This window comes from Scyliorhinus torazame, chromosome 22, assembly GCF_047496885.1.
Source record: "Scyliorhinus torazame isolate Kashiwa2021f chromosome 22, sScyTor2.1, whole genome shotgun sequence".
Lineage (NCBI taxonomy): Eukaryota > Metazoa > Chordata > Chondrichthyes > Carcharhiniformes > Scyliorhinidae > Scyliorhinus > Scyliorhinus torazame.
The window spans coordinates 99,417,797-99,443,608 of record NC_092728.1 but is presented as its reverse complement, the minus strand read 5'-3'; the positions used below and the strand labels follow the sequence as shown (position 1 = coordinate 99,443,608).

General features: G+C 52.8%; 1 protein-coding gene across 4 annotated transcripts in view; it reads right to left on the bottom strand.

Moving 5' to 3' along the window:
• Positions 1 to 25,812, bottom strand: part of kcnt1b (potassium sodium-activated channel subfamily T member 1b) — a 531,773-nt gene that overhangs the window by 278,260 nt on the left and 227,701 nt on the right. Inside the window, exon 1 of one of the 4 annotated variants that reach the window (XM_072488723.1) lies at positions 10,201 to 10,395. The exons of the other annotated variants lie outside the window; for them this stretch is intronic. Coding sequence (XP_072344824.1) covers positions 10,201 to 10,346 — 146 coding nt within the window. The 5' untranslated portion in view covers positions 10,347 to 10,395. Of the gene's footprint in view, positions 1 to 10,200; positions 10,396 to 25,812 lie in introns of those variants that run through there. 4 annotated transcript variants of the gene reach the window in all.

Sequence of the window (25,812 nt, the reverse complement as noted above, 5' to 3'; positions counted from 1 at the left end):
CGAAGGGGAAGCTGGAGTACTCATCGACCACACTGAGAATGTACGTGTTACGGTCGGTGGAGGGGAGGGGCCCTTAGAAATCCACGCTGAGGCGTTCAAAAGGGCGGGAAGCCTTCACCAGGCACACACGGTCTGGCCAGTAGAAGTGCGGCTTTCACTCCGCACAGACCTGGCAGTCCCTGGTGACTGTCCTTACTCCCTCGACGGAGTAGGGCAGATTGCGAGCTTTGACCAGATGGTACAATCAAGTGACCCCCCGGGTGACAAAGGCTGTCGTGTAGGGCCCGGAGTTGGTCCACTTGTGCGCTGGCACATGTACCCCGGTAGAGGGTGTCTGGGGGCTCGTTGAGTTTACCGGGGTGATACAAGATCTCGTAATTATAGGTGGAGAGCTCGATTCTCCACCGCAAGATTTTATCATTTTTGATCTTGCCCCGCTGTGTGTTATTGAACATGAATGCTACCGACCGTTGGTCCGTAAGGAGAGTGAATCTCTTACCGGCCAGGTAATGCCTCCAATGCTGCACAGCTTCAACGATAGCTTGGGCCTCCTTCTCGATGGATGAGCGTCGAATTTCAGAGGCATGAAGGGTGCGGGAAAAGAATGACACGGGCCTGCCTGCCTGGTTTAGAGTGACGGAAAGGGCGACGTCTGAAGCGTCGCTTTCTACTTGAAAAGGCAGTGACTCGTCCACTGGCCGCATCCCGGCCTTGGCGATGTCTGCTCTGATGCGGGCGAAAGCGTGTTGTGCCTCGGCCGTGAGGGGGAATTGGGTGGACAGAATGAGTGGGCGGGCCTTGTCCGCATAGTTTGGGACCCACTGAGCGTAGTAGGAAAAGAACCCCAGGCAGCGTTTGAGAACCTTGGGGCAGTGGGGGAGGGGAAGTTCCATGAGGGGGCGCATGCGGTCGGGGTCGGGCCCGAGAAGTCCGCTTTGGACTATATAGCCGAGAATGGCTAACCGGATCGCGCTGAACACACATTCTCTTTATTGTAGATCAGGTTGAGAAGAGTGGCAGTGCGGAGGAATTTATCGAGGTTGGCATCGTGGTCCTGCTGGTCATGGCCACAGATGGTGATATTATCTAAGTACGGAAAGGTGGCCCGCAAACCGTACTGGTCGACCATTCGGTCCATCTCTCTTTGGAAGACCGAGACCCCATTTGTGACACCGAAAGGGACCCTGAGGAAGTGGTAGAGGCGATTGTCCGCCTCGAAGGCCGTGTATGGCCAGTCCGACTTCCGGATGGGGAGCTGGTGGTAGGGGGATTTCAGGTCAATTGTTGAGAAGACCCGGTACTGCGCAATCTGATTGACCATATCAGATATGCGTGGGAGGGGGTATGCGTCGAGCTGCGTATATCGATTGATGATCTGGCTGTAGTCCACGACCATCCTGTGTTTCTCCCCAGTTTTAACCACTACCACTTGGGCTCTCCAGGGGCTGTTGCTGGCCTCGATAATACCCTCCTTAAGCAGCCGCTGGACTTCGGACCTGATGAAGGTCTTGTCCTGGGTGCTGTACCGTCTGCTCCTAGTGGCAACGGGCTTGCAAACCGCAGTTAGATTGGCAAAAAGGGAGGGGGGTTTGACCTTGAGGGTCGCGAGGCCGCAAACGGTAAGGGGGGGTAAGGGCCCGCCGAATTTGAGGGTGAGGCTCTGGAGGTTGCACTGGAAGTCCAGGCCCAACAGGAGTGCAGCGCAGAGATTAGGAAGGACACAGAGGCGGAAGTTACCAAATTCTACGCCCTGGACCGTGAGGGTGACTGTACAAAAGCCTCGGATCGGGACGGAGTGGGATCCGGATGCTAGGGAGATCCTTTGAGTGGCAGGGTGGACCACGAAGGAGCAGAGCCTTACCGTATCTGGGTGAACGAAGCTTTCGGTGCTCCCGGAGTCCAGCAGGCACCAGGTCACGTGGCCGTTGATTTTCACCATCGTCGACGCGGTGGCCAGGTTGTGCGGGCGAGATTGGTCCAGCGTCATCGAAGCGAGCTGCGGGTAGCAATCGGATGCTTCTGGTGGCGAGCGAGTGCGGTTCCGATGTCGGGATGTCCGGAGCCCCTGTGGGGGACAAGATGGCGGTGCCCATGGTGTGCACATTGCGGGGTCGGGACAAGATGGCGGCACCCATGGTGCGCACATTGCGGGGTTGGGAGAAGATGGCGACGCCCATGGTGCGCACATTGCGGGGTCGGGACAAGATGGCGGCGCCCATGGTGCGCACATTGCGGGGTTGGGACAAGATGGCAGCGCCCATGAGGCGCACGTGGCCGAAGGGGGACAAGTTGGCGGCACCTATTGGTCGCACATGGACCGGGGAGGAGAAGATGGCAGCTCCCATTGTGCATCTGGCGTGGGGAGGGGGCGATAGCGGGCGCGATTGCAGCGACTGTACGGGCCTGGCACACAGCCGCGAAGTGGCCCTTCTTACTTCAGGCTTTACAAACTGCAGTGCGGGCTGGGCAGGGTTGGCGGGGGTGCTTCTGCTGACCGCAGAAGAAGCAGCAGGGACCCCCGGGGTGCGTGGATCGGCGTGCGGTGCAGACGTATTGAGAAGGCAGGGCCCCGGCTGAGGAGGTCGTCGGCGGGGTCCAGGAGGGGTAGGAAGGAGTAGAAGGGTGGGCAGCGCGGCGGGATGCGACCGTCATGGAGAGTGCCAAGGTTTTTGGCTCCGTCAGTTCGAGTGTGGCCCCTTCCAGTAATCGTTTTCGGATGCGGCCCGACGCAATCCCCGTCACGAAGGCATCGCGCATGAGGTGATTTGCGTGTTCGGTGGCCGTAACGGCCTGACAGTCACAGTCCCGGACGAGTGGAATTAGGGCCTGCCAGAAGTCTTCGATTGACTCACCAGGTAGTTGCGAGCGGGTGGCGAGTACATGCCTGGCGAAGAGCGTGTTTACCTTCTGCGCGTAGTGTTCCTTAAGGAGTTCCATTGCTTTTGTGTAATTCGTGGCATCTTGGATCAACGGGAACACGCTGGAGCTCAGTCTGGAGTACAGGACGTTTATCTTCTGAGCCTCCGTTGGTTCGGGGTCTGCAGCCTTGATGTAGGCCTCAAAACATGCTAGCCAGTGAGTAAAGTCTTTCCTGGCGTCGGGCGAGTGCGGATCCAGCTGCAGGCGATCTGGTTTCATTCTGATATCCATTCTGTGGAAAATCTGACTGTAATAAATTGATGCACGGTCAATTGCACAAAGACTAAAGTTGGGAACAACTGTGGCTTTATTACAGTCAGATGCGTGGCCTCCTGCTGCAGCTGGCGAAATGGCAGGGCACTGGTGGTCATGCATATTTATACAGTTCTCCGTGGGCGGAGCCAGCCGGCAGGAGCTACCGGCGAACCTGTAGTGCAGGTCCTACCTTACATCCCCTAATACAGTGGTTCACCACAGGGATGTGGCGGAGGGGGCGGGGGGGGGGGGGGGGGGGGGGGGGAGGGGGGGGGGGTCGCAGGCCTGGGCGGGGTGCTCTTACGAAGGGTCGGTGCAGACTCGATGGGCCGAATGGCCTCCTTCTCCACATTAATACCGCAATGAAGTTACTGTGAAAAGCCCCTAGTCGCCACATTCCGGTGCCTGTTCGAGTACACGGAGGGAGAATTCAGAACGTCCAAAATACCTAACAGCTCGTCTTTCAGGACTTGTGGGAGGGAACCGGAGCACCCGGAGGAAACCCACGCAGATACGGGGAGAACGTGCAGACTCCACACAGACAGTGACCCAAGCTGGGAATCGAACCTGGGACCCTGGAGCTGTGTAGCAACAGTGCTACCCATTGGGTCCTGAATATTGAGGGGTGTATGGCATTCAAGAATAGTAGAAAGCTAGGTATAGGTGAGGGGGTAGCACTGTTAACCAAGGATGGCTTTAGTGCAGTGTTCAGAAATGGGCTTGTTTCAGGAGATGAGGTTGTAGAATTGGTTTGGGTGGATAGTAAGGGAAATAAGTCACGAGTAGGAGTGGCCGGGGCGGCATGGTGATGCAGTGGTTAGTAGTGACTGTGAAGAACTTTTGGAACATAAAAACAAATTTCTTTCTTTGTCAGGAATGAACATTTCTAAAATTGAGAGAGTGGAGAACCTTAAGATGAGCACAAGACTGAAAAATTCAATTTTGGCAGGCACGATCGTAATGGGTCCCCCCACCACCGACTGCCCCCTTCCCCTCCCCGCGCCCCCCCCCCCCGCCCCCCACTCCCCCAACACCCCTCATTAATAACTGAAAGATACATTGCTGATGGAATGAAACATTAAATATACTTAGACTGTGGGTTAATACGATACTAGCCTTAACTAAAGACCTCTGCCTTGTCCTAACCAGTCTATGCACTCAGCACATGGTGAATGTCTGTGTTGCAGGCTGTGAGCTCTGTGCTCCGAGCTGGCTGCAACTCGAATGAGCGGGAACTCTGATGCTCCCTGTCTTTATAGTGCATGTGCTCTCACTGGTGATTGGCTGCGATGTTGTGTCTGTTGATTGGTCCCACTGTGTGTCCATCAGTGTGTGTCTGCACCATGATATACTGGTGTATGTTATGACAGGAGCCAATTTGGGGGTGTTGCCATTTTGGGTAGCCAGAATGGGTTTAGGCACCTGGGGGTCCAGGTGACGGGGAAGTGGGCGACGATACACAAATAGAACCTAACAAAGTTGGTGGAGGAGGTAATGGAGGACTTCAGGAGATGAGATGCTCCACACCTGACAAGTAGATAAAATGAATGTTCTGCCAAGATTCCTATTCGTATTCCAGACCTACCGATCTTGAAGGCCTTTTTTCGGAAGCTGGACGCGGTGACCTCGGAGTTTATATGGGCGGGGACGGTGCTAGGGTGAAGAGGGCTCTGTTACAGAGTCAGAGCAGAAAGCGGTGTTGGCGTTACCAAATCTGCTGCATGATTACTGGGCGACGAATGCAGAGAAACTGAGGCAGTGGTGAGAAGAAGAGGGGCTAGAGTGGGTCAGGATGGAGCAGGAGTCCACGATTAGGGTGTGGAGGGGATGTTAACACCGTTATGTGAGAACCACGGGTTCATGCCGGGGGAGGGTTGGCATGTATTGGAGGTGGAGAGAGGTGGGTCTGGCGAGGGATCAAAGCAGGCTGTGACGTAGCAACAATCCCCGAAAGACGTGCTGTTAGGTAATTTAGACATTCTGAATTCTCCCTCAGTGTACCCGAACAGGCGCCGGAATGTGGGGACTAGGGGCTTTTCACAGTAACTTCATTGCGATGATAATGTAAGCCTACTTGTGACAATAAAGATTATAAAAGGGATGAAGTTGAGGAAGGTCCAGGAGCCCGGACGGTTACCCGGCGGAGTTGGCACCACATTTACTGGGGATGTTTAGCGAGGTGCTGGGGAACGGGGAGCTGCCGGAGACACGGACGCAGATTGCGATCACGGTAATTCTGAAGAAAGGGAAGGACCCACTCGAGTGTCGGTCATATGGGCCCATATCACTGTTGAATACAGATGTGAAAGTTTTGGCTAAGTTAGTGGCTCGGAGGATGGAAGGATGCGTTCCGGGGGTGGCTGCAGAGAACCAACGGGATTCGTGAAGGGCAGACAACTTTCCAACAGTAAGCAGGCGGTTACCAAATGTCATCATGACCCCGTTGGGTGGACGGGTAAGGAGGTAGCGGAGTTAGCTTACCTAACAGAACGTCTTTCGGGGATTGTGGGGGGAAACCGGAGCACCCGGAGGAAACCCACGCAGACCCAGGGAGAACGTGCAAACTCCACACAGAAAGTGACCCAAGCCGGGAATCGAACCTGGGACCCTGGCGCTGTGAAGCATCAGTGCTACCCACTATGCTACCGTGCTGCCCCACGGAATGCTTTCCATCACCTCTCTCAACCCTAATGGCTCCTCCAGCGCGTGCCTCCTCTCCTCATCCGTACAGCCCATACAGAAATCGCCCCACATCACCTTCCTCATACCCCTGGATTGGCCCTGTAAAACTTCTCACAGTACTCCCTGAACGCCTCATTTATCTTCCCCGGCTCCGACACTATCTCCCCCTTCCCTGTCCGTACTCTCAGGATTTCTCTAGACGTGGCCTGCCCCCGTAGCTGGTGGGCTAACATGCGGCTCGCCTTCTCCCCATATTCATCCTGAACCCCTCTCGCTCTCCCTAGCTGCCCAACCGCCTTTCCTGTCGTCAGCCTGGTGAACTACCCCAATCCCTCCACGGTGGGGCCCTCGAATATTTCCTGTCAACCTCGATTATCTCATCCAATAATCGGCCATACTTCTTTCTCCTCCTCCCAACTCCCTTGAACAAAATAATCTCCCCCCCCCACCGCGAGCCACCACCTTCAACGCCTCCCAGAATGTGGCCGCCGACATCTTCCCATTTTGGTTCAACTCCACGTAGTCCTCGATCACCGACCGCACTTCATCGCAGAACCCCCTGTCCGCTGAAAGCCCCATGTCTAGCCCCCATGCGGGGAAGATATTCTGGATGGTGGGTGTGTCCAGAACCAGGGGTCGCAGTCTGAGGATTCAGGGTAAACCATTTCGGACAGAGATGAGGAGATATTTCTTCACACAAGGAGTGGTGAGCCTGTGGAATTCATTACCACAGGAAGTAGTTGACGCTAAAACTTTGAATATATTCAAGAGGCAGCTGGATATAGCACTTGTGGAGAATGGGATCAAAGGCTATGGGGAGAAAGCAGGATTAGGCTATTGAGTTGGATGATCAGCCATGATCGTGATGAATGGCGGAGCAGGCTCGAAGGGCCAAAAAGCGTCCTCCTGCTCCTATCTTCTATGTATCTATGAATCCTGTCCTGTGCTCCTGCCTCGAGCCAAGTTGAACCTCCAGCCAGTGCAGTGCGTGGTCAGAAATCACGATTCCCGCATTCTCTGCCCCCACCATCCCCCGCCCCCACCATCCCCCTCCCCCACCATCCCCCGCCCCCACCATCCCCCGCCCCCACCATCCCCCGCCCCCACCATCCCCCGCCCCCACCATCCCCCGCCCCCACCATCCCCCGCCCCCACCATCCCCCGCCCCCACCATCCCCCTCCCCCACCATCCCCCGCCCCCACCATCCCCCGCCCCCACCATCCCCCACCACCAACATATTTCGCCCCCACCATCCCCCGCCCCCACCATCCCCCGCCCCCACCATCCCCCACCACCATCTCTCGGCTTACCACAAAAAAAGGGGCATAATTTGTAGACGTGTGAAAAGAAGTGCTCCCCACCCCCCCCACCACCCCACCCCGCCCTGGGTCCTTAAAACCTCCGCGGGTCTGCCATATTAATCCTGTCCACAAACCCTCCCAGCTCCTTTGCCATCCTCAGCCTTCCCATTGACCTGGGGCTCGACCTGGCCACCCTCGGCTCCAGCACACAATTAAAGGAGTGGGGCAGCACGGTAGCCTTGTGGATAGCACAAATGCTTCACAGCTCCAGGGTCCCAGGTTCAATTCCGGCTTGGGTCCCTGTCTGTGCGGAGTCTGCACGTTCTCCCCGTGTGTGCGTGGGCTTCCTCCGGGTGCTCCGGTTTCCTCCCACAGTCCAAAGATGTGCAGGTTAGGTGGATTGGCCATGATAAATCACCAAAACTGTTAGATGGGGTTTCTGGGTTGCGGGGATAGAGTGAAGTTGTGGGCTTAAGTAGGGTGCTCTTTCCAAGGGCCGGGGCAGACTCGATGGGCCGAGTGGCCTCCTTCTGCACTGTAAATTCTATGATTCCACCTCATTCTTTACCAGAATCAGAATCTCAAAAAGCTGTGGAACTCCAGGCCTCAGCTTTTCTGTTGAGGGCCTCATCGTGCAGAGAGCAGCATCGCCGCCTCTGACCCAGAAGCTCTTGGTTCGAGTACCCCAGGGCGTGATGGCCGATAATGGCTGACATCTTGCGAAAGATTCCCTTTTTAAAAAGGCTCGGACCTTCTTTCCATCATGGCTGGAATTCTCCGGCCGGTGGGATTCTCTTTGCCCATCGGCAGCCACCGCCCCCCCACCCCCCGCCCGCGGCATGAGCGGGACTTCATTTCAAAATTCCACTGACAAGCGGCGGGAAGAGAGAATCCCGCCGCCAGAAATCCCCTTACCGCCTGCCATTAGCCAGTGTATTGGATGGATTTGCAGGCATCATTCACCATAGCTCCACACAACAATACGCACGTAAGGTTATCACAGCAACTTGGACTTCCTGATTGTATTGGAACACACACACACACATACCACCATCACTTTTAACCAAAACACTCTGGATTACCCCGTTCCTCTTTCCAATCTTGGCAGTGCCCTGCGCATCGACATTGGCTTTTCACCGCGTTTCTCATTAAAATAAATACTCCATGATCATGCAGGGGGCAGGGTTCAAATCGTTGTCAGAACTGTGACATTTTCATTGTGACGGTGCAGTCAATCCACTGTGGCAAGACTTATACTGCAGCCTCATCGCCATCATACAGCCTCCACATGTACATATGTTACATTATTTATGAATGAACAGCGTGATAAAGTGCCATTGTGTTGAAGTGAGGTCATGTGATGCTGCACGTTAATCATTAGGCCAGAATCAGTCATGTAAACTACCTCAAGCAGTTTGCCTGGGAGCGTCATTTCGGTCCTGCCCAAAGGCAGGACACCGATAATTTCCCACTTTCCAATTCTCTGACCTCAGCCATGCAGGGTGAGTAAGCTACTTTCCCACAAGCTTTTAAATCTCTGATTTCCCAGGGATCTGCAGTACTCAGCTTCCGGGAGAGAGAGAGGTTACGATGAAGTTGTTCCGCAAGATACAGTTTCCCGACGGGGAGTTCCTGATCTCAGCTTCACGTTTCAGAGTGGTCGAAGACTCAGCCCATTAGCCAATGGGCAAAGGACCAGGGCGGGGTGGGGGAGGCACAGGTCGAGGTTTCGACGAGAATTGCAGGGGAGGTTTTTACCAGCGACTGGGACACGCAGCCCCAGCGCGGAAAAGATCAAAGTGTGGTAATGGTTCTGTGACTCTAAACTGGAGGGCAATGGCCAAGGAGATATTGGCCAGAATTCTCAGCTCATTGCGGGTTTCGCGACAGCGTGGGGTGGTTACGATAGAAAATTCCATTGGCAAGTGGTGGGAAGATAGAATCCCGCCACCAGCGAACAGTGCGCCGCCGAGAAATAGGTTTCCGGAGGACCGGAGAATCTCGCCCGTTGTAAAGATCCCAGAACAAGTCAACCCATGTACAATGTGCCACTCAGGTAGCCGTGGCTATAATTCTTTCCCCAAGCAGCGAGTCATTGAAATCTCCGTTGACTTCGACGCGACTGGAAGATCCCGTCAACAGGAGGGTGGGACAATCCCGCCCCACGGATCGGGATTCAGTGGGACGTGGACCATGTAAAGGTCTGTTGGCCCTGGGCGTGAATTTCCGGTCGCCAGGCAGGCGCGGCCGGAGAATCCCGCTCCATATCTTCCTTCAATTGAGCTCCCCACCCAAGGAAAGTGGAGGGAAAATATTAAAGGGTGAAAATTAAATTGGATGAGAAGGAGAAAGAACTGATGGACTTGCGCGGATCGAGAACATCACCATGTCAGACTGCTAAACGTTTACTGAAAGGACTACAGTAATAAACACACACAATGTCATTAAACCAAGAGCAATTATGGGAAAGTAGCAAGAGCTCTCCCTCTCCCCACTCATATCATTCTTGGCAATAAGCTGCCAAACTGACAAAGACAATGTGAAAATCGAATGTCGAAACACACAAACCAGTCACTCTTGTCATGCTAAATTATTACAGCAATAATGAATTAATAAGTGGATAGTGAGCTGCATTGACTACAAGTGAAGATTAACCAGTAAAACAAGTCATTCCCTATTTCACATTTCTACCAATTGATAATATGCCCCTTTAAGCATCAGAAACGTTTGCTTTTAACTCACTCAATCTGAAAATGGATAAAACAGTATTATCAATGGTCCAAAACAGAGAGCCTCTTGAAATATCAATTGTCCCTTACCACCGTATGAATGGGTTAAAGATATTGTTCAATGGAGGTGAGCAGAGCAATTAAGCTCGGCTCCTCTTGCCTCCTACCTGAGTATGTAAATACACAGCCTGCCTTCTGAAACAGCATGAGAGCATCACGTTACATTGCCATCAGCTGAACACATTATAACTAGTTTGCATTCTGGCTTCCCTATCTTTCCAATGCATTAGCCCCTTCACAGAAACTGCAGTACCTTGGTCCATAGTCACTCCCGAAAGATCCCATCCTGCGAGCTGCTTTGGGGGAACTGTTTACATTAGCATCCTTGGCGTTCTGTGTTATTGCTTTCATCACAGCCTCTGGCTCTGAAGAGGACGGCTTCAGCTTTGTTCCTGCCATAATTCAGGCTCCATAGACCTCTCTCAAATTAATTTGCTCACTGAAAACCCTCAGCAGTTATTACACTGCATAGAACACGGCAGGCAGCTACCACCTGCTCTCAAACCCATGCATCTCTCCCTGTGCTCGAAAGTGGACTGGTCCTAACCACTAGATTCTATTTTGTCTTCACCAGGCAAAGAATAGCTACAAAAAAAAGATGCAAAACATTACTGCTGCATTTATTTTTACAAGGGCGTTCAGCAACAGGGGTGGGAGAGTGCAGTTATCGCTTACAGCGTCTGAAATGCAACGCAAAATAATGTGCTACTCTTACTGCAGATTCAGCCTCTCTTGTCAAACATGTATTTTGTTTGCGGTGGAGCGTTGAGTCTAGGGCACTGGGGTTAAATGGAAAATCATAGCAGGAAAGTTATTTCTCGTCTGCGGCCATGCGCTTCCTGTTCTTCGTTTCTTCATCGTGAATGTTTCCCTTGCCACCACCGGAAGTCTTAGAACTTTAACCACAGCAGCCAACACTTACGTTTACACCGAAAGCAAAACGTACATCTGTAGAGGACGGTCCACAGATGCAGGATGTCCCGATACACCTTAGAGACGGTTGTAAAACAGAAAAAGCCAAGTTGTGCACAGCGCAATCCCACAAAACAACCAGGAGCAGGATTTTCCACCCTGCGCCACCAGCCCACCCCCCACCGCCTGCCCCCGCGGCTTCTGGTGGAGGGTGCTGATCACCATTGGCCGGTGGGGACATCTTCTGGCCCCGTCGCTGTCAATGCCATTTTTTTCCATTGTTCGCTGGCCACACCCGCTGGGGAACCTGCCGCCCGTGAGCTCCACATTGGCGCGATTGGAAGATTGCCGGGTGGTAAGGGGCCGAAATGTTCAGCCCCAGGTGATAACGGGCAGATAATCTGCTTTGGTAAAGTCGGGTTGAAGGGTAAATGTTGACCTGCTCTAGCCCGAAAATGTCTCTCAGGAGCATTTGCCATCATCCGCGGGGGCATACGGGGTCTCGGTTTGATAATAATCTGACGGACGGCACTGCTGACAGAACAGAACTCCCTCAGTACAGCACTGGAGAGTCACCCTAGATTTAGTGTTCAATTCTTCGGAATGGGATTTGGGCTCCACAATTTTCTGGCTCAAATGGCGCGAGTGTTAGCAGCTGAGTCATCGCTGACAACACTGCTCAAAAGATTCCTCTCCAGGTTGAGAAGCCAAAAACCAATCAATAAAACAAAAAAGCAGAAACAGACTGTTCGAAAGGATGTTTTAAAATTCAAATATTCATCAGATATCCTTCACTGAACCCGACTGACAACACTGGATTTTATAGTTTATTCATTGTAGAACTGAACAACCCGGGACAAATCGTCCGATCAAAGTCAAAAATACTCTGGGTGGAATCTCACGGCCTCTGGGTGGAATCTCATGGCTTCCTGGCGGTGGGAGCTGGCTTGTAAAATATGACAAGCCATTCAGAAGCCTATTGGTTTTGGCAGGATATTCGAGAAAATTACCAGAAGCTTGGTCAGAGAAGGAGTGGCTTAAAGGAGGAGAGAGTGACATGGAAACAAAGTGGTCCAGGAGGGAATTTCAGAACATAGGGAACAGGCAGCTGAAGGGAGGCCTTTGATGGTGGAGCGGTATTAACTGGCATGTTCAAAAGGCCAATACTGAAGGAGCATGGATATTTGAGAGTTGTGGGACTGGAGGAAGTTAGAGATAGGGAGAGACAAGTCCAAGAGAAGATTTGATCATGAGGATTGCAGTTTGAACTCGGCGCCATTTATCCGGGAGGTAATGCAGTTCCGCGAGTGGAAGGGTAACCGTCTTGGTGCAGTTAAGGCCATGGGACAGCATAAGGACCCTGTTTGCCCCCACGGATGATGGCAAATGATCCTGAGGGACATTTTCGGGCTGGAGCACGTTTGGTTGATCTGAGGTTTGCTCAGGGTAGAAAGTGGGAGGCTAACCAGGACCGTATTGCAATCTGAATTATTACAACCAGGAGTGAGACCGTCTGTCACAGGGAGAAAGGTGGCGAAAGAGAAACAAAACAAACACACATGGGCCAAAATCAATCAGCTGTTCCTCGAATGGCTTCTTTCTGAATGTCAGGGATCGATTAAACAAGATCAGAACAATTTGTAAAAATATCTTCTTGGGCAGTCCCTCCGGGGCCGGGGCTTCCACTCCGGGAGGTGGGTTCTGTGGTGGCTGAATAGTCCAATCCGGAATCGCAGACTCTGCCACAGGTTTGGCAGGTGGTGTTTGTTGAGGAGAGTGGGTGGGCCGCTCTGGGTTCTGCACTCTCTTTCTGCTGTTTACATTTGGCCTCCACGTGCTACGCTCTGCAACGCCCGAGGTGATTGGCGCCCTCGCGGATGCTTCTTCTCCAGTTTGCGCGCTCTGAGGCAAACGATTCCCACGTGTCGATGGGGATATTACATTTATTTAGGGAGGCTTTCGGAGTGTCCTTGTAGCGTTTCCTCTGCCCAACTAGTGATCGCTTGCCATTGCGGAGCTGGGAGTGGATCACTTGTTTCGGGGGTCGTGCGACGGGCATGCGGGCAATGTGACCCTCCCATCGCAGCTGGTCGAGTGTGACCTACTAGTACCTCGACACTGGAGATATTGGCCTGGGAGAGGAGGCTCACGTTGGTACGCCAATCCTGCCAGTGGACTTGCAGGATTTTGCGGAGGCAGCGTTGGTGATATCTCTCCAAGGATTTGAGGTGTCTGTTGTACATTGTCCAGGAGGACACCCTCAAAGCTTCCTTGAAATATTGCAACATCCCCACTGACACTTGGGAATCTCTTGCCTAAGACCGTCCAAAGTGGAGGAAAAGCATCCAGGATGGAGATGAACCTCTCGGGCTTCATCGCCGAGAACAAGCTGAAGTCAAGCGTCGACACAAAAGGGGTGCGGGGCAACACAGGTACCCCACCCACCCACTTCTCCAACCCCTGTCTGTCCCACCTGCGACAGGGACTGCAGGTGGTGCGTTGGGCTCCTCAGTCACCTGGGAACGACTCCAAGGGACTGCCTCAGAAAAGATTCTGTTCCAATCAGGACACCAGATTTTATCGAGACTAGCTGAGATGAAAAAGGAAGCATACATAAAATCTAGGTGACTTAAAACTGATGAAGCTTTTGAGGAATATCGGGAAAGTAGGACAAATCTCAAACGCGCAATAAAGAGGGCTAAAAGGGGTCATGAAATATCTTTGGCGAACAGGGTTAAGGAAAATCTCAAAGCCATTCATTCGTATATAAGGAGCAAGAGGGTAACTAGAGAAAGGATTGGCCCACTCAAAGACAAAAGAGGGAATTTAAGCGTAGAGTCAGAGGAAATGGGTGAGATTCTTAATGAGTACTTTGCATCGGTATTCACCAAGGAGAGGGACATGATGTATGTTGAGGCTAGGTCAAGTCGGCATAAGGAAGGGGAAAGTTTTGGGTATTATTAAAGGCATTAAGGTGGACAAGACCCCAGGTCCGGATGGGATCTATCCCAGGTTACTGAGGGAAGCGAGGGACGAAATAGCTGGGGCCTTAACAGATATCTTTGCAGCATCCTTGAACACGGGTGAGGTACCAGAGGACTGGAGAATTGCTAATGTTGTCCCTTTGTTTAAGAAGGGTGGCAGGGATAATCCAGGGAATTATAGACCTGTGAGCTTGACGTCAGTGGTAGGCAAACAATTGGAGAAGATACTGAGGGATAGGATCTATTCACATTTGGAAGAAAATAGACTTATCAGTGATAGGCAGCATGGTTTTGTGCAGGGAAGATCATGTCTTACAAACCTAATAGAATTCTTTGAGGAAGTGACAAAGTTAATTGATGAGGGAAGGGCTGTAGATGTCATATACATGGACTTCAGTAAGGCGTTTGATAAAGTTTCCCATGGCAGGTTGATGGAAAAAGTGAAGTCGTATGGGGTTCAGGGTGTACTAGCTAGATGGATAAAGAACTGGCTGGGCAACAGGAGACAGAGAATAGTGGTGGAAGGGAGTGTCTCAAAATGGTGAACTGTGACCAGTGGTGTTCCACAGGGATCCGTGCTCTGACCACTGTTGTTTGTGATATACATAAATGATCTGGACGAAGGTATAGGTGGTCTGATTAGCAAATTTGCAGATGATACTAAGATTGGTGGAGTTGCAGATAGCGAGGAGGACTGTCAGAGAATACAGCAAAATATAGATAGATTGGAGAGTTGGGCAGAGAAATGGCAGATGGAGTTCAATCCGGGCAAATGCGAGGTGATGCATTTTGGAAGATCTAATTCAAGAGCGGACTGTACGGTCAATGGAAGAGTCCTGGGGAAAAATGATGTACAGAGAGATCTGGGAGTTCAGGTCCATTGTACCCTGAAGGTGGCAATGCAGGTCGATAGAGTGGTCAAGAAGGCATACAGCATGCTTTCCTTCATCGGACAGGGTATTGAGTACAAGAGTCGGCAGGTCATGTTACAGTTGTATAGTACTTTGGTTAGGCCACATTTGGAATACTGCGTGCAGTTCTGGTCGCCACATTACCAGAAGGATGTGGATGCTTTAGAGAGGGTGCAGAGGAGGTTCACCAGGATGTTGCTTGGTATGGAGGGTGCTAGCTATGAAGAAAGGTTGAGTAGATTAGGATTGTTTTCGTGAGGTTGAGGGGGAACCTGATTGAGGTCTACAAAATTATGAGAGTTTTGGGCAGGGTGGATAGCAACAAGCTTTTTCCAAGAGTAGGGGTGTCAATTACAAGGGGTCACGATTTCAAGGTGAGAGGGGGAATGTTTAAGGGAGATGTGCGTGGAAAGTCTTTTTACGCAGAGGGTGGTGGGTGCCTGGAACGCTTTGCCAGCGGAGGTGGTAGAGGCGGGCACGATAGCATCATTCAAGATGCATCTAGCCAGATATATGAACGGGTGTGGAACAGAGGGAAGTAGATCCTTGGAAAATAGGCGACAGGTTTAGATAAAGGATCTGGATCGTTGCAGGCTGGGAGGGCCGAAGGGCCTGTTCCTGTGCTGTAAGTTTTCTTTGTTCTTTATCATGTCAAAGTCTCGGAGAGGATGCAGATGAAATTTACTAGAATAGTACCAGGCATGATGGTCTTCAGTTATCTCGAGATGCTGTGATTGTTCTCCCTACAATGAGGAAGGTGAAGGGAAGTTTTTGCACGAGGCGTTGAATATCATGAACGGTTTCAATAAGGAAAAACTGATTCAGGTGACCGAGGGCTCGATCCGCCGGCCATGCTGCACCCAAAAAGCAGCATGACGCAGCGTGGCCATTGAAAGCCGGGAAACTCCGCTCCCGGGATCTACGCGGCTCGCTACGCCTCGCGAGGTCCGACACGATCATGCGAGACATTGCGATTTGAATCCCACCCACAATGGCAGTAAGCCTCACTCTAATGTGCAGATTCCCGAGGTACCTGAGGCTTTGGGATTCAATCCCTTCGCCTCAGAGAACTCAGGCGAGCGCCATTCAGCACTGGTCCCCACAAACAGGGACCAGACAGAACGACACTCGTGTGGGTCTCCCAAGGGGATCGGAGGCCCCCAGCTGCATGCCCTTTGGGCAGAGCGGTGCCCTGGCATGTCTGGTGCCACCTGGGTACCCCAGCAGTGCCAGCCTGGCACCTTGGCAGTGCCACCTGGGTGCCAGCTTGGGAGCGGGAGGCCAGGGGCCCTCAATACTGCGTTCGAGCTATCGGGATGCCATATCTCACTACACTGGGAGGTCCGGCCAGCAGAGCTGACCGCTACAAAACGGCTGTATGCGGCCTTGGCCGTCCGTTTCCCGGTCAAGCCCTTTATTCACGTTGAGTAGCCATGTGTTCCCTGGCACTGCAAGCGCTGGGAAACATGGCGGGAAACGCGCTCACTCGGCGATTTTGTTCCCTTTTGGGAGAGTCGTGCCCAGAAGATCAATAACCAAAGACAATTGACAAAAGAACCATAGGCTACATGAGGAAAGAGGTTTTTATAAACACTGCGAGTCGTTATGATCTGGGATGCACGGATTGAAAGGGCAGCAGAAAAAGATGCAACCATAACGTTCGACATGGTGTTGGATAAATATTTGTCGGAGAAAGAATTGAAGGTCTGCGGGGAAGAAGAAGGAGTGGGACTAATTGGACTCTATCAAACAGTTGGTACAGGCATTTTGGGTCAGTGTTGTATTATCAAACCACAATTCCATCTATCATGTATGTTTACATAGTGGAAGAGTCGATTGTGAAGTGACTATGATGAAGAGGCACTTCTGTGCCTCAGTTCAATATAAAATACACAGAGTGCACTGTATATTAGTCAGACTTTGCAAAGCAGTATATAATGAGGCTTTTATGCAATCCATTTGTGCTCTTCTGTGTAAGTCAGGCACTTGGAAACAAGCTTAAGATAGTGATCTAATTTCTTGCTGAAGTACTGTTTAAAAAATATTTCCGTTTGCCTTGTAGAAACTAGGCGGTTCATTAGAACAGGAATGTTAGATTGACCATCTTACGCGATAGCAGTTTATTCCGTTCTCTCCTCAGACGGTTGATATCAGAACAAAGCAGACGTGCATTTACGTAGCACCTTTCACCCCCTCGGGCTGTCTAAAAGCCCTTCACAGCCAACAGTTGTCGTGTCGGCAAGCGCAACAGCCTGTATGTGCACAGGAAGGTCCCAGAAGCAATGATTAGAGACAGTTTATTCGATGACGTGGGTTGAATGTTGAGCAGGATGCGGAGAAGGTTGCTTCTAGCTGAAAAGGGGAGGCATGCGTCGTTCGCTGAATTTTATTCGGCGATCCATGATGGGAAACACATGTGGGCTTGAGGTAATCTGAAGAACAATTCAGAATTAATTGGGTGACCACCCTATCACCTCCCTATGCATTTTCTTTTCATGTACGGAGTAATCTGTCTGAACTGTACGCAGATCAATACTTTTCACTGTACCCCGGTACACGTGACAACAAACCAATCCAACATCCAACTAGCAGCCGACTGGTATTCAGTATGTTCATTTGTGAAGATTTGCAAGATTAATTTTGCGCAAGGCATTCAGACTTGACAACCCCCAAAGTTGCAGGAGTCTTCTAGTTCATTGTTAAGCGGAGATAACAATCGCTTATTGTCAAAAGCAGGCTTCAATTAAGTTACTGTGAAAAGCCCCTAGTCACCACATTCCGGCGCCTGTTCGGGGAGGCTGGTATAGGAATTGAACCCGCACTTCTGGCCCTGTTCTGCATTACAAGCCAGCTAGTTAGCCCTCTGTGCTAAACCAGCCCCTAAATATCAACATGGAGATTACAGTGCTTTGACAGCAATTGACAATACCAAACAGATCATACCGTAAGGATACTGGGGAAATAGTGCACCAAAACAGGAGACGGCGGTGTCGGGATATTGTAACTGGACTAATAATCGAGAGACCTGGGGTAATACTCACGGGGACCCAGGTTCAAATCCCGTCATGACAGATGGTGGAGTTCAAATTCAATAAAATAAAATAAATCGGGAATAAAAAATCCAAAGATGACCATGAAACCATTGTTCACTAATATAATTTTGGAAAGGAAGTCTGTCGTCCTTACCCTGCCTGGCCTACATGTGACTCCAGAGCCACAGCAATGTGGTTGACTCTTAAACTGCCCTCCGAAATGGTCATAGCCAACCACTCAGTCCAAGGGCAATTAGGGATGGGCAATAAATGCTGGCCCAGAAATGGCACCCATTCCTATGAAGGAATTAAAAAAAAACATTTCTCCCTTTTGCTGACTTCACTTCTACCCTCTTCCCTGTTTCAAATGTCAGAGAAGTGTTGGGGTTCAGCGAAGATTTTGGAACTCATTCCAAATCCAGACATTTTGCTAAAAAGCCACTTGTTTTGTTCCCCCAGCTGACCTGAAAAGTCCACATCATCCAATCGGCTGCCCGCCTGTAAGTAACTCTTTTCACACTTCCCTGAAAACTCACGACGCGCTACAAGCAAAAGCACCCTGCATTTTGTGCTATTTTGAACATTGTAGCCTTTGAATTGAAGCTCATGTATCTAGGTCAATGAAAAAGCCCCTCAAACAAGTGTGTTTCTATAATCGTGCAAGTTGTTATTTTAAAATCCAGGTGACAACACGGATGCTAGAATGCTAGTTAAATGAGTAAAACGATTATTTGTAATCAAATCAAACCATGATGATCTTACAGCACGAGCACTCGCGCTTGCAAGACAGATATTGGCGGACCCTTGCCCTCGCATGATTTAAAAAGAAAAGGGCAGCACAGTGGCGCAGTGGTAGCACTGCAGTCTCACGGTGCCGAGGTCCCAGGTTCGATCCTGGCTCTGGGTCACTGTCCGAGTGGAGTTTGCACATTCTCTCTGTGTTTGAGTTAAATTGCCCCTTAATTGGAAAAAATGTATTGGGTACCCTAAATTTTTTTTTTTTAAAGATTTAAAAAGAAAGAGGAACTTGCATTTATGTGGCAACTGTCAAAACTACAGGATGTCCCAGAATGCTTTACAGCCGATTATGTAGTTTCGAGTCATAGAATCATAGAATCTACATTGCAGAAGGAGGCCATTTGACCCATCGAGTCTGCACAGGCTCTTGGAAAGAGCACCCACTTAAGCCCATACCTCCATCCCATCCCCGTAACCCTGTAACCCCACCTAACCTAAGGGCAGTTTTTCATGGCCAACCCACCTAACCTGCACATCTTTGGACTGTGGGAGGAAACCGGAGCACCCGGAGGAAACCCACGCAGACACGGGGAGAACGTGCAGACTCCGCACAGACAGTGACCCAATCGAACCTGGGACCCTGGAGCTGTGACGCGACTGTGCTAACCACTGTGCCGCCCTAGCATCAAGCCAATTTGCTGAAAGCAAGATCCCATAAACAGTAATGTGGGGTGAAATTCTCCGGTATCGGCGTGATGTCCGCTGACCTGCGTCCAAAACGGCGCAAATCAGTCAGGCATCGCGCCGCCCCAAAGGTGCGGAATGCTCCGCATCTTGGGGGGCCGAGCCCCAACCTTGAGGGGCTAGGCCCCCGCCAGACGAATTTCCGCCCCACCAGCTGGCGGAAAAGGCCTTTGGTGCCCCGACAGCTGGCGCGGAAATGACATTTCCGGGCGGCGCATGCGCGGGAGCGTTAGCGGCTGCTGACGGCATTCCCGCGCATGCGCAGTGGAGGGAGTCTCTTCCGCCTCCGCCATGGTGGAGACCGTGGTGAAGGCGGAAGGGAAAGAGTGCCCCCACGGCACAGGCCTGCCCGCGGATCGGTGAGCCCCGATCGCGGGCCAGGCCACCGTGGGGGCACCCCCCGGGGCCAGATCGCCCCGCGCCCCCCCCAGGACCCCGGAGCCCGCCCGCGCCACCTTGTCCCGCCGGTAAGGTAGGTGGTTTAATCCATGCCGGCGGGACAGGCATTTTAGCGGTGGGACTTCGGCTCATCCGGGCCGGAGAATCGCGGGGGGGGGGGGCCCGCCAACCGGCGCGGCGCGATTCCAGCCCCCGCCGAATATCCGATGCCGGAGAATTCGTCAACCGGCAGGGGCGGGATTCACGCCAGCCCCCGGCGATTCTCCGACCCGGCGGGGGGTCGGAGAATCTCACCCGTGATAGTCATCAAATCATTACATTGCAGAAGAAGGCCATTCAACCCATCGGGTCTGCACTGGCTGTCTGAACGAGCATTCTATCTAATCCCGCTCCCCTGCCTTAACCCCGCAACCTTGCACAGAGTCAGAGAATGCCACAGCACAGAAAAGGCCCTTCGGCCCATCGTAATCAGCACCGGTCAGAAACAACCACCTTACTATTGTAATTCAACTTTCCAGCACTTGGCCCATAGCCATGTATGTCCTGGCATCGCAAGTGCACGTCTAAATACTTCTTAAATGTTACCAGGGCCCCTGCCTCCACCACCCTTTCAAGCAGCGAATTCCAGACTCCAACGACCCGTGGGTGAAAACATTTCTCAGGTTCGATTCCGGCTTGGGTCGCTGTCTGTGCGGAGTCTGCACATCCTCCCAGTGTGTGCGTGGGTTTCCTCCGGGTGCTCCGGTTTCCTCCCACAGTCCAAAGATGTGCAGGTTAGGTGGATTGGCCATGATAAATTGCCCTTAGTGTCCAAAATTGCCCTTAGTGTTGGGTGGGGTTACTGGGTTATGGGGATAGGTTAGAGTTGTTGACCTTGGGTAGGGTGCTCTTTCCAAGAGCCAGTGCGGACTCGATGGGCTGAATGGCCTCCTTCTGCACTGTAAATTCTATGATAATCTATGATGTGCAGGGTAGGTGGATTGGCCACGCTAAATTGCCCCTTAATTGGAAAAAATGAATTGGGTACTCAAAATTTTTTTTTTTTAAATTAATCCCTCCACCAAGGGGAAATATGTGTTCCTGTCTACTCTATCTGTGCCCCTCATAATTTTATACATCTCAATCCTGTCCCCCCTCAGTCTCCTCTGCTCCAAGGAAAACAACACATTTCAGATAGCAATCCAATCCCTTTTGAACACCTTGATCGAACCTGACTGCACCATCCTCTCGGGAGTTCATTCCGGACTTCAACCACCCTCCCGGTGAAAAAGCTTTCCTCGCATCACCTCTCCTCCTTTTTGCCCATTGTTTTGAATCTGTGCCCTCCAGCTCTTAAAGCTCTCTTGAGAGGGAACAGTTTCTCACTGTCCCTCCCCCTCAGGATCTTGAATACCTCCGTCAAGTCCCCTCTCGGCCTTCTTTTCTCCCCGGAAAACAGCTCCAACCTCTCCTCACATTTACAGTTTTTTACCCTCGAATCATTCTTGGGAATTTCCTCTCCAATGCCTTCACATCCTTCGTCAAGTGTGGCGCCCAGAATTGGACGCAGTCTCCAGATGTGGCCTAACTGGTGTCACACATACGTTTAACATGGCCTCCTTATAACGATCAGACAACTTGTTATTTCCCAGAGCAAAGTGAGTTGAGAGGTGAACCACTGGACAGGACATCGGGGAGATCCCCTTGCTGTTACTCCAAAACAGTGCCCCAAGATCATTTACCCCCACCTGAGGAGGATAGATGGGGCTCTCAGTTTAAAGTCCCACCCAGAAGATCCGGGCCGAATTCTCTGCCGGGATTTTCCGTTTTGCCTAATGGCTCAATTAAATATGCTGATGTGGATTTCCCCAGTGACAGCGAGATCCATTTCGCGAAGCCTCACGGGGTTCGATTGAATCTCAGAGATATCGGGCGGGATTCTGGGAAAATGGGGCTATGTCCCCATGCCGGCGGGAAAACCGGCTCCAACCACTCCGGTGTCAACAGCCCCCGAAGGTGAGGAATTCTCCAATTATTTGAGGGCTAGTTTGACGCTGGAGTGGTTGGCGCCGCTCCAGCCGGAGCCGAAGGGCCGGCGCGAGTTCGCGCATGCGCGGAACGGCCGGCGTGATCTCGTGCTTGCGTGGAACGGCTGCGTCCTTCCGCGCATGCGCAGACCAGCCGGCGTATTTCCGTGCATGCGCGGGGTTCCCTTCTCCACGCCGGCCCCGGGCAATATGGCGGAGACCTACAGGGGCCCGGCATGGAGGAAAGAAGGTACCCCACGGAACAAGCCCGCCCGCAGATCGGTAGGCCCTGAAGCGGACCAGGCCACCGTGGGGTCCCCCCCCGGGTCGGATCCCCCCTCGCCTCCGCCAGGACTGCCACCCGCACACTTACCTGCCAGGTCCCACCGTGCGCGAGGTGACTAATTCGCGCCGGCGGGACTGGCTAAAACTTTACGGCCACTTGGCCCGGAGAATCGCCGGGGGGGCCCGCTGTCAACGGCCCCCGACCGGCGTGGCGGGAATCCCGCCAGCCCCCGAAAAACGGCGGCGGAGAATAGGGCAGCCGGCGTCGGGGCGGCGGGGCGGGATTTGCGCCTCCCCCCGGCCATCAAGTCAACCGTGACGAGGCTGTTAAATTGTGCCCAATGTTCGCTCATCTCGAATGTTTGATGGATTTGGTTTCACAGTTATAGATGTTTTCTAACTGACCAAGAGGATAGTTTCCGAGTTTGGAATTGGCCTTTAGGGAACAGCATGGAGTTACACTTCCCTGATTTAATACCAATGGATAAAAAACCTTAAACACCTGGGTCTAGCTCAAACCAATACTTTGGCCCTGATGTTTTGCAAGTTTCCTTTTAACTTGAAGCGTCGAGTTTAAATAGAACTGAACTACTGGCGGGGGGAAAACAATTTGGTTCTTTCAGAGAACAGGGGAATAAATTGGGTGAACACACAATCTCTCTAAGTGGTTGTGACAATGATTAATGAAGGTGAAGAGCACAAGTGTCTCATAATTTACAGACTTGCTTGTTTTAACATGAGCCACAAAACTCTCCTGAGGCTGGTTTGAACCAAACAATCCTTTGTATCAAACGGTTAAGGTTAGGCTGAGATGAATAGGCAGCCGACAGGGATTTGTAGATACTTGCTGCAACTCCTCACAACCCCCCAGCACCCCAAACACCCCCCCATACAACTCCCCATCACCCCCAAATCTCCCCACTCCCCAGCACCCCCAACTCCCCCTCCCACTCCACTCCCCCTCACCCCCAAAAATCCCCACCCCCCCTGCACCTCCAACCCCCCACTCCAATCCCCATCACCCCCAAATCTCCCCACCTCCCAGCACCCCAAAATCTCCCCACCCCCCAACTCCACATCCCACCACCCCCAAATCCCCCAAACCCAACCCCCCCCACTCTACCCCAGCACCCCCAACTCCACTCCCCCTCACCCCAAAAAAATCCCACCCCCAGCACCTCCATCCCCTCTACTCCAATCCCCATCACCCCCAAATCCCCCAAACCCAACCCCCCTACTCCACCCCAGCACCATCAACTCCCCCTACTCCACTCCACATCACCCCCAAATCTCCCCACCCCCAAATCCCCCAAACCCAACCCCCCCACTCCAACCCCCAGCATCCCCCACTCCACTCCCCATCACCCCAAATCCCCCCGACCCCAACATACCCAACTCCCCACTCCACACACCAGTACCCCCTCCCCGCTCAACTCCACATCACCCCCAAATCTCCCCACCAACCAGCACCCCCAACCCACCCGCACTCCCCATCACCCCAACGCCCTACCACCTCAAATCCTCCGAACCCCCCCGCTCCACTACCCATTAACCCCAACACTACTCCACTCCACCCCCCCAGCACCCCAAGCCTCCACCACCTCAAATCCCCCCCCCACTCCATTCCCCATCACCCCTAAATCCCCCCACCCCTAACTCCACACCCCAACACTCCAAATCCCCCAAACCCCCAACATACCCAACCCCTCACTCCACACACCAGCCTCCCCTGCTCAATTCCCAATCACCCCAAATCTCCCCACTCCCCAGCACCCCCAACTCCCCCTCCCACTCCACCCCCCCTGCACCTCCAACCCCCCACTCCAATCCTCATCATCCCCAAATCTCCCCACCTCCCAGCACCCCGAAATCTCCCCACCCCCAACTCCACATCCCAACACCCCCAAACCCAACCCCCCCCACTCTACCCCAGCACCCCCAACTCCCCCCTACTCCACTCCCCCTCACCCCCAAAAAAACCCACCCCCAGCACCTCCAGCCCCTCTACTCCAATCCCCATCACCCCCAAATCCCCCAAACCCAACCCCCTACTCCACCCCGGCACCATCAACTCCCCCCTACTCCACTCCACATCACCCCCAAATCTCCCCACCCCCAAATCCCCCAAACCCAAACCCCCCACTCCACCCCCCAGCATCCCCCACTCCACTCCCCATCACCCCAAATCCCCCCGACCCCAACATACCCAACCCCCCACTCCACACACCAGCACCCCCCCCGCTCAACTCCCCATCACCCACAAATCTCCTCACCAACCAGCACCCCCAACCCACCCACACTCCCCATCACCCCAACGCCCTACCACCTCAAATCCTCCCAACCCCCCCGCTCCACTCCCCATTAACCCCAACATTACTCCACTCCACCCCCCAGCACCCCAAGCCCCCACCACCTCAAATCCCCCCCACTCCATTCCCCATCACCCCTAAATCCCCCCACCCCAACTCCACACCCCAACACTCCAAATCCCCAAACCCCCAACATACCCAACCCCTCACTCTACACACCAGCTTCCCCTGCTCAATTCCCAATCACCCCAAATCTCCCCCACCACCCAGCACCCCCAACCCACCCCCACTCCCCATCACCCCAACCCGTCAAATCCCCCATCCTCCCCACTCCACCCCCCCAGCACCCCAAATCACCCCACTCCTCCCTGCACTACCTCTAAAAAAAACACTCCCAAAGCCTCCACACTCCCCATCATCCCAACGCCCCCCACTCCCCATTACCCCAAACCCACCCACTCCCCATCACCGGAACCCCCCACCCCATTTCCCCCCAAAACCCCACCCCCAAACCCCACTTCCCATCACCCCAACCCCCCCAGTCCCCATGATCCCAAACCCCAAATTCCCCATCTCCGCAACCTCCCCACCCCCCATTTCCCCAAACCCCCCACGCCCCCATCACCCCAAACCCACCCACTCGCCATCACCCCAACCCCCCCCAGTCCCCATGAACCCAAACCCCAAATTCCCTATCACTGCAACCCCTCCACTGCCCATTTCCCCAAAACCCCCACCTCGCCATCACCCCAAACCCCAGTCCCCAAACCTCCCACTCCCCATCACCACAAACCGCTCAGTCCCCATCACCCCAACCCCCCACGTTCCATCACCCAAAACCTCCCACTCCCCATCACCCTAAACTTCCCACTCCCCATCACCCCAAACCCACCCACTCCCCATCACCCCAAACCCACCCACTCCCCATCAGCCCAAATTCCCAGCACCCCTAAGCCCCCCCCCCCCCATCTATTGCATTTATTACTTTGTCTGATCAAATTAGAGTATGCCAAGCTAACTGTTCTCTATTAAACATTTCAGAGAAATATAAAAGGGTTCTTTCGATGATTGGATTTTCTTAGCCTTGAGGTAATGTTGATGAAAGTAGCAGATGGTCTGATGACTCAGTGTAATGACTGAGAGTGCAGAAGGATTGGTCCATACACTGCATTGGAAGTGTTTCCTCATCCATGCACCCTTACGGCCAACAGGGCGCTGGAATGCTTACAGTTAGGTTCTTTTGGAGGAAGGATTTGGTGCTAGATTGTGTCAACGTATTCGCCTCATTACAGTAGCGAATGTCCAGCATCAACCCATGGATCAGTTGGTAGCATCGTCGCGTTAGAGAGGGAAAGCTGTGGGTTCTTCAAGTCCCACTCCAGGAGATTTCAGAGCAAGATACGGGGTGGGATTAAAGGCCTCTCCGTGGGCCCGATCTTCCAGTCCCGTTAAAATCAACAGAGTTTTGAAGAGCTCGCCATATTTTCCAGCCTCCTCCCCTCCACCCCACCCACCCCACCCCACCCCACACAACCCAATGAGGCT